Genomic DNA, 9,511 nt, shown 5'->3' with positions numbered 1-9,511 from the left:
ACAAGGCATTTGGCCCACCTAAAACTACTATGTGTTTTTGGCTCTCACAGCTTATAATGGGCGTCTAAGTAGTTTCCTTACAGTGTGAACAAGGTGGGCAAAGGAGTGGATTGGCCCACTTCCAGTTTGGCTGGTAACTCAACACATGGTCTGTCATACCAAAACCTCCTGACAGAAGACAAAGGGCAAGGTAAGGAGGATGCCAGCCTGAGAATCCCGGCAGTTCTGTGGTCAGAGATAGCTTAGGAGTAACTTGCACTAGAAAGCAGGAACTTTGGAGTCCTTGAGCAAATTACCTACTGTCTTTGGCTTCTCATCTGTGAAATAAGTACCATTTCCTATCTGAAATCTGGAGGCTGGGCCCAGGCCTCTTGATCCTAGGCCACCCACTAAATGCCCTGTCCTAGGGCTTCCTCTTTCTAGATGGCGATGGCCCTCCAGCAGTGCACAGGCCGTCCATATCGGTGCTACTCAAAGGCCTGCCGAGCCCTTGGTTTTATAGCCTTGGAAAGAAAGACCCAGGGGACAGTTCTACATTTCCAAATTTTACCTTTGGAAAATAACAAATAATGTATTAAAGAAATACCTGGGGACTTCCCTGGTGGTCCAGTGGTTGGGAGTCCACCTTCCAATGCAGGGGATGCAGGTTCCATCCCTGGTCAGGGAACTAGGATACCACATGCCATGGGGAAACTGGGCCCATGTACCACAACTACTGAGCCTGTGTGTTCTAGAGGCCAAGCACCACAACTAGAGAGAAGCCTGCGCCCTGCAATGAAGAGCCCACGTGCCTCAACGAAAAGGTTCTGCATGCCACAACTAAGATCCTACGTGCTGCAACTAAGATCCAATGCAGACAAATAAATAAATAAATAAAAGAAATACCTGAAAAGAGTCTAAATGCAAATCCATCTGATACACATATTTGTCTGCCAGTAACACCCGTTACCAGATGGCTTCCAAAACACTATTTCAAAAGTTGGCAAATGGCAACCTGAAGAGCATCAGGTCCTAGTCTCCTCACAGCTGAAGAAGGCAGCATGAGCTCTAACAGCTCCATCAGGAAGACATCGAAAGCAAATTTAGGCTGAGATGACCAGCCAAATCCAAGTTTCACTCCCTCCATTCTTTGGAAAGAGAACTCAGCTGCTGCCAAAGAGAATTCCAGCCATGAGGATGCACCTCAAGACATTCATCCACAAGGAGAGTGAGGCTACCACACCCCTCCGCCATCCCCACCCCAGGCCCACCGCAGCAGAGACATGCAGCCTCCGACAGCTGAGTCTCCTGAGGCACTTCTTGACGTCCTGGCTGCCTCTGACTGCCTCACAAACTAGGGCTCATCCAGCGAACCTCTCTCTTCACTTGGAATGAGACTCGAATTGCGGTCTGACAGTTCTCTCAGCCTTTCCTAGCTCCTTTCCTAACTCCTTTTATGCAGACATTTCCCCTAATAATATCCTTGTACTTCTAGTCCCGTCTTGGCATCTGCTTCTCAGAGGTCGAGACAACATGTCATTCATCCACACGTTCATTCACTCAAAGAATGTTCACTGAGTGCCTATGATGTTCCTGACACTTGTCAGCGGCCCTACAGGACTTCAAGGTCTCACGTTCCCAGCCCTGCCCCTCAGAGTCATGAACTGCTTCCCTCTCTTTGGTTTTTACCATGTGCTGGGCATGGAGCTGAGAGCATGTCACAGGCCTTAGCTAATTTGCTTTATTCTTGTTTCATGGTAAAGGAAACTGAGACCTAGACAGATTGTTGCCAGGGTCTTCCCTGATAGGGCCAGCTTTTTTACTCTAAAACTCGTGTTTGATACCATTGGGCTATGACATATCTCCCCAGTTTGGCTGACAGCTCTGAGCACTTTTTTTCTGGTTCATGAGGGCCAGGGAAACAACTTACTTCAGAGCATTCACAGTCTTACACATGTTAGTAGTGATGCTGTTTAACTCATGTATAAGCGGAGGTCCCTCATCCAGTGTGAGTTTCCAGCTCATCTTCGCTATGACAAAGAAGACAAGAGAGGATGGACAAAGCCCTCGGCTTCTCTGCTTTTCACCACCACAGCCCAGCTCTGGCAAACTGATGGAAGGTGGCCACATACACCCAAGGCTTCTCCCAGAGGCCGGCCAGGCTCACTGGAGGGTCAGCCTCACCAACGCACATGTCATCCAAGAGCAGCCTTCTGCAGGCTAATGCAAACTTATACCGTGATCTCCAAGGTCAGCTACGGTGTCCTCTACACTTGACCCAAGTGTGCCAAGGTCCAGGGAAGGAATGGGCTGAGACTCAGGCAGGTTCTCTGAAGCTGAGTCATCAAATTCCTTGCAGAAGGTAATGAACAATTCATGAGAAGCTGATCAGAGGAAACAGCATTACCACAAATGAAACAATATTCTTGTTTAGAAGATGACTTAGAAACAAAAGCCCACCTAATCCTTTCCCTTAAACATGATAACATTTTCAAATCTCAAGAGGGCAGCTTGGAATGAGAGGAACAGCTCTGAATTAACTCGGCAGGTGACCTTGGGCAAATCATATAACCTCCCTTGGCCTGAGTGTCAGGGTCATGGTGAGGGTGAGGCGGGCAGGATGTCCAGCCCTACTCAGCTTCCTCATCTCAAGACTAGAGATGTTGGCTTCAATAATGTCTTTTAAAGCTCTCCTCCAGCTTTAAAAGCTCTGTGATTCTATGAATTTCAATTTCCTTAAAGAAAGAGATCTAAGAGGTTACATGAAAGAGTCTCCACTTCAAAAAAATAAAAGTTAAACTTCTCAAATGTTTCAATAGGCATGTCAACTAATCACTCTGTGTGTGTGTGTGTGTGTGTGCGCGTGCGTGTGCGTGTGCGTGTGTGTGTGTGTGTGTGTGTACTTGCCACCCAGAGCTAATGCTGAATTGACCTGTTTTCCTGGGTAAATGGCTTTCATGGAGAACTATTCCAAGAGCATCTTCATATCAAAAGGAGAAAGTTCAAACTAATCTTAAATGAATAAGTAAAACATAGCTGTGCTACACCGTGATGTGGCATCTGTGGAAATACAGTCATAAAATACTTTTAAGAAGTCCATTTTTTGTACTGTATAATAATTGTTGCAGGAGGTGAAACTGGCTCCAAATTTCAAAGGGTCACTGATAGTGCAAAAAGCAGAGACTGCACGAAATGTGCCTCTGTGTGCACTTCAGAAATTATTTGACAACAAGTATTTAGACTCTCAGTTGACTTTGATTTTCTGAGGTTCTCTTTGAAGAGAACAGAATTGTTATAATTGCTTCTCTTAGAAGGAGCAAGACTTGATCTGCTCTTTGATCCCCAGGACTGTTTCACATTTGGAGGCCTGATCTGCCACACAATTTTCACAGAAACCATCACACCTGCATACACCCCAGGATAAAAGAAAGACTGGGCTTAGTGTGTGCATCGTGGTATCTAGTTGTTTTAAGCTACCATCCTTTAAAGAAATGGTGCCAACATGATTCCACAGTCAACTACGCTTCAAGATTTCAAAGTCCAAATTCAGTGGAGCAGAAAATGCCTTCCAGTGTAAAAGGCCCCATCAGTCAGGTTCTGAAAAACAAAGCAAGCCACTCTCCTAAACGCCTCAAAGAATTGTTAAAACATTTAAGAGGTGACACAGCCAGCCTGTCTCTCCCCTAACTGTGTTTCTATCTCCTACAACTGCTTTTGAAATATAATGAGGTTTGCTTCAGCCAGCCAGACAGAAGGAAGAGGACTAAAGAACAGAGCCCCAGCGAGAGGAGGAAGAAATTCAACCACAAATGTGCATCTGGGCAGACGGGAACGTGTGCCTCTTCCTTCTTTCCTTCTTAATCATGTTTTTCTTTAGCCTCTTGCATCCAATTAATCCAACTTATTTCTCACATTGTATTTCATCTTTTTCAGCTCACTGATGCATTTCCATGAGATGTCTAGACCCTTCAGTCCATCTGCAAAATATCAGCTCCCCCTCCTTCGTTCTCTGAATATATTACGCCTGCCTCACTCCTGTGCCTGTGAATGTGATCAGACTGGTCTCCTCTCTGCCTGGCCTCCTCTCTCCAACCTCCTCTAGGGGTAACAAGAAAGCCTTCCCTCAGGTTGCCCCTCCTTTTCTTCAATTCTCATTAAATGCTCTTTTTTCCTAAAGAGATTATAGGAAGGTCCGCTCATCATGGCTTTTCCAGATCCTCTTTCATCTGAAGCTGCTTTCAAGAAACCCAATTTCTGTCCATTACTAATCAGTGTGTGGTCCTGGCCCAGCAGCATAGGAATCACCAGGGAGTTTGTTAGAAATGCAGCATCCCAGGACCCACCCCAGACCAGCCAAATCAGAATCTACATTTCAACAAGACCAAGAGGTGATTCAGGTACATTTTGAAGTTTGAGAAGCATTGCTAGAAAACATAAGAATTTGGAGAAGGGCTAGTAGACTGAGGTCAAAGACAGTTCTCCTGAAGAGGCGGTGACATTTGAAAGAGAGAAAGTGGGATGCTACTGATGGGTCAGAGGGAAATGGCTGATGTAACTGCACAAAGGAGGGCGAGAGACCTGTGATGCTGAACAACGCTGCGCACTGGGCAGAATCAGCCCAGGGAGGGTCTTCTCTTCAAGAGCCAGGGGCTGCCTGGAGCACTTCCTGCCTACATCAATATGCAACTTAGGAAACTTGCTTCTGGAAAGCTCAGAACCAAAGATGTTGGTGATACTGAATCTTACATGACCAAAGAATGAAGCACCATCTCTGGTCAAGACAGCGGCAGGCACCTCCCTCCTGCCTTTGCTCCTTGCTGATGGACGGGGGTGGAATTGGGAGAAACTAGGCAGACACTGTGGAGGTTATGAGTTCGGACTTCATAAAATCTCTGTGAAATCCTCACTTTCCTCATTTGAACTGGGCCAAGATCTGGACTCCCATGTTCTGTAGGATAATATAGAGCTAATAAAACCTTAAGTGACTTTAGGATCCCCCAAGGGCCCTAATTTATAGAAGGGACAAGACCTCATACAGTGTTGTTGCTTCACGCTAATAGTAATCATATTGGAAATGAAAAAGAACACAGAAATGATTACTTTTAAGGCCAATGAAGAAAAGCAAAGAAGTTAAGGAAGTTATCAGACATTAAAATGTAAGATCGTACTTGAAACTACATTTTTATTTGCCATATGCTAACTTTAAGAATAAAGTTATTTAGGCTTTATAAAACAAAATATTATCACATCTGTACTTCTCAATTTCCAATCTCTGGGGGTAAAATCCCTTAGAAGCAGGGGACCCTGAGCATTCCAGAAAAATGTCCTGGTTTTATCATCTGATTAAACAAGTATTTTACATATATTAACAAATGCAGAATTCTTATCATCATGCCAGACTCTTGTTGGGGATGTGCGGGAATCTGCAGTCTCAATCCTGAGGGGAAGATGACCTACCTCCACAAGTCATCACTTCAGGGCCTCGAAAGTATCTGGGGAGCTGAAGGAGGGTGTTCAGTGTTTGCAGGGGGCTTGGTGGTGTCAAGACCCTTCCCCGAGTAGGGGTCTGACACTGCTGCCCCTCAGCTGGCAACTTCTCCACCCTAAGGTTCTGTGAGCAGGAACCATCCCACCCCTACACCTCTGAGGCCAGCCTCCCTGGGAGTAAGAGATGGTGGAGAACAGGGGTTGGGATGGAGCAGCGTCAGCACCCACATACTGTTTGCTAAAGGGCCTGATGGACAGAGATTCCTAAGGTCAATGTAGGCTGGGCCCCCATCTGCTCCAACTTTGGGTTTTCAGAACTCTAAAGCACTCCCAACCACTAAGTAATTGAGAAAAGTGGATCACCAATCAGAGGGAGGCAGAAAACAATGTTCCCACGCTCTGCCTTGTCTGCGAGTGAGCTCTGCCCAGGGCTCCGGCACACCCCAGGGTGCAGAGCCCTGTGATTACTGAGCTACAGTAGAATGAGCATCCCCAGACCTCAGGGATCATCCCCACAGCCTCAGGGGCTTGGTTCTTCCTGCTAAAGGAAAGAATCTCCCTCAGATACAGGGATGACCAATGAACAAATAACCAGAATTTGAGACAATAAAGTTTTCCATAAAAAGGACTCCTTCCCAAATTGTTTTTACCAAAGAGCTAGGAGGTTGGTGTTGATGTCTATTATCCAAATACAACCCTGAAGAAAGACTACCTTAAGTATCAAAGTCCACACCAAGGTCAATGAAGATATTTTTAACCATTAGGGGATGGTATTCAGAGGCTTGGGATGCAGAGGACATGAATTTGGGGTGCATTTCATGTGAGTCTGCAACCCTATTATTGGATATGTATGATAATTCTCCAAAGTTTGAAAGGGGTTATTAACACAACGCACGATGATATGGATGGGAGACAGAAAATAAAGAGGGAAAGAACGAAAAATAAGACAGAAAAAGAACAGTGGACTAAAGAAGTAAAGCAACAATAGCACGGCTGAAATTCAAAATTAGATAGACACACATTTGTTCTGCAGAGTCATACTTTTAACTCTTCAGTTGTTCATTCAATGCAGATTAAGTCATCCTTACACAGCAGGCACTTGGTACAGCTGCTTTGAATTAGTGCCATCACTAATTGTTGGCCTACGTTCTAAAACAAATCCCAGTCCAGCCTGGAATTGGGCAGAGTTGGTCTGGACGCTTTTTTTCCCTACCTTGTCCCTTTTACTACCCAACTGGCCCCATGAATCTGAAGAATCTGAGGCAAGAAAAGGTCTTTTGTAAAATTTAAAACAGAAGCGCACTCACGTGGAGCACATCCACAGTCAGCTGCTGCAAGTTCCGAGATCTCAGTTCTTGCATTTGTTTGTTGTTTTCTTCATATTTTTCTTCCAAAATCTTTCTGCATAAAGTGAACATAGAAAAAGAGCTGCAATTTGCTAAAACCACATCTACGTTACACAAGTGTGATCCCTGTTTCAAAAGGCAGACTGGGGTGTAGGGCAGCCAGGCCTGTGGTCTCTCCCTCATCACGTGAGTGCGGTGCAGCCCCACTCGATTTTCCTTTAAAGCACGCAGGATGCTGGCTCTTTGTTCACCCTCAAGAACCCAGAACTCAGGGGAAGAGGGTGGTGCCATTCCTGTGTGCTCTCGGCCTGTGCTGACAAAGGACAGGAGTGTGTCTCTGATGCTCAGGAGAGAGCCCAACACATATGAATAACTGGGTAACAAACCCATAGATGTGGAAAACAGACCTGCATTTCAAAGAATTTATGGAAAAGAATATGAGAGCCACTGTGAAGGGGAATTTTTCTCAGACATTTTCTGTTTCCTCTACAATAGAAGAGTTGAATTTAATAGACCTGCTATTAAACTGGAGGAAAGATTTGAGTTCTTGTGATTACTTGTATGCTAATTTATACTTAGATTTCTTGAAAAATCACTGAATATCCCTGTAGTCAAATTTTCGTGTCTATAACGTGGGTACATTATAACCCTCATGACAATGGAGTCATTTTCTACCTAAAACACATGACCTTTCTCAAATCCTAGAAACAATAATCAAAACCACTCCAATGCAATTCATTCATAAAATCAAGAACAAACTTATTTAAAAATCATTGCCTTTAATAACAAAAATATTAAATGCCATGAGGTAGATCTATGACTTTTTTGCATATTAAAAATAGTTTTAATTTGAAAAATAAATTGTAATGTGCAAGTTGTTAAATTGCGTTTTTAATCTGTTCCTGTCAGAGATTTAATTTTCCTTTCACCCTCAGCCAATGACATGAACCATGGTACCCTGGAAATATCGCCATTCCTGAGGTGTTAGAAATAGATCTGGGACTGTGAGTTGATGCAACAGTCCAAACAACTTTCTTGACTATATTTCTTCAGCAAAATCCACACTTAGTGGTGTACTGGTTTGCACATGTCTTCCAACTGAACACTGAATGATATCACATTGGACAGATTTGAGTTTCAGGTCTTTTTTTGTCCCTCTAATTCTTTGTTGGGGCTTCTAAGCCACCAAAAAATTGGCAGAGGAAGAAAGAAGAAGAAAAATTAGGCAATTGGGTCACATACCAGCTGAAAAATCAGTCTTTGAGAAATTGGGAGTTTTGGGCTCTTTGGAACCCCCTTTTCATGTGTAAACTCTAAACACTTGTGATTTCTCACACCAGCAGCATGCCCAGAGCAGCCTGTGAAGGGCTTTACCTGACAAAACAGAGTTGTTTCCAGGCTCCTTCCTAAAGCCAGCAATTTCCTGCAGCCAGGGCTCTGGGCAGAGGGGTTTAGCAAACACCTGGGGAGTGTGGACAGAATAGTGAGGCCACCTTATCACCCCCTCACGGTGCTGTGTACAGAAGGTGTCAAAAACAAAGAGGCTTCGTCTGGAGGCTGACCTTATATTTTCATTCGTAATAACCTCCCTGATATTCAATCCTTCTTTTCACACAAGACTGAAAGCCTGCTATTAATAGTGCCTGGCATCCAATAACCATCTATGGCTCAATAACCATCTTTTGAGGGAATGAGTGAATGAATAAATGAATAAACTGATAAATATGTGCATTTTCTTGTTGTGGTTTTTGCTTTTCTTCAGCAAGTTCCTCTAGAGCCCTGGGAAGCAGCCCAGGGCCCAGGGCACTAAGGGAAGTTCACTTACTTTAGCTTCCTGGCCTCCTCATCAGCTGCCTGGACCTTCCTCAGCCGCATCCTCTCTCGGTGTCATTTTCTATACCTCAGACAGCGCCCGCAGGGTCTGGATTTTTTCTGCCTATAGATAATAAAGATTCCCATGTGCAACCCATCCCAAACATGCTCAGAAAAATTAAACAAGTATTTTACAGAAGTATCATTACACTACTGAGAAGGGAAAAGCATCTCAAGACATGCCAAGTGAAAACTAATAAACTCTGGGTAGGTAATTAGCCAAGAAGGACTGTGGTTAATTGGCAATATTTTTTAAACTAGATTTTTGTTTAAAAGCAAATTATGTACTTTGCAAATTTCTGTTCATTTCATTGCCTATGACTGCTTTTCATAGTGCAAGACAAATTAGGATCTTGGCCATTAAGGAGTAAATAGACTGGCAGACTAATTCAACCATGTGGATAAGACACAATTTTGGAATTAGGCAGGGTTTGAATCCCATCTCTACCACTCATTAGCTCTGTAGCCTTGGGCAAGTTACTGAATTTCTCTGAACCCCAGTTTTCTCATCCATAAAGAATGGGCTATCCTGAGTATTATATGAGATAATGTATGTACAGTGCCTGACATATAAAAGTATCCCAAAATGGTAGTATTATAATAGCTAAAAGTTATTGAATATGCCTTATCTTCTAGGCTTCATACAGTAGGTATTTTTATGGCAGCATGGCATAGTGATTAATTGCACAGTTAAGAACATTCTCTAGGTTCAAATCCTAGCTCCCAGGCTACATGCTGTATGCCTTTGGGCAAGTTACTTGACCTCTCTATGATTGTTTAAATAATAATAATAATAGTACCTACTTTGTAGGGTTGTTGTGAGTTTA

At 43.8% G+C, this 9,511-nt stretch overlaps 1 protein-coding gene across 1 annotated transcript in view; it reads right to left on the bottom strand.

The window, feature by feature from the left end:
* Positions 1 to 1,905: 1,905 nt before the first annotated feature.
* NEK11 (NIMA related kinase 11) overlaps positions 1,906 to 9,511 on the bottom strand; it is a gene marked incomplete at its 3' end in the record, with an annotated part of 108,896 nt that continues 101,290 nt past the window's right edge. The window contains 9 exon segments of the mRNA XM_082654641.1: positions 1,906 to 2,009; positions 2,217 to 2,331; positions 4,043 to 4,086; positions 4,089 to 4,146; positions 4,148 to 4,150; positions 6,774 to 6,867; positions 8,638 to 8,694; positions 8,696 to 8,706; positions 8,710 to 8,748. Of these exon segments, the coding sequence (XP_082510767.1) occupies positions 1,906 to 2,009; positions 2,217 to 2,331; positions 4,043 to 4,086; positions 4,089 to 4,146; positions 4,148 to 4,150; positions 6,774 to 6,867; positions 8,638 to 8,694; positions 8,696 to 8,706; positions 8,710 to 8,748 (525 nt within the window).

The sequence above is a fragment of the Grampus griseus genome (genome assembly GCF_964374135.1).
Source record: "Grampus griseus genome assembly, chromosome: 5".
NCBI classification, from domain to species: Eukaryota; Metazoa; Chordata; class Mammalia; order Artiodactyla; family Delphinidae; genus Grampus; species Grampus griseus.
The sequence above is the reverse complement of the archived record's forward strand: the minus strand, read 5'-3'. Positions and strand labels throughout refer to the sequence as shown.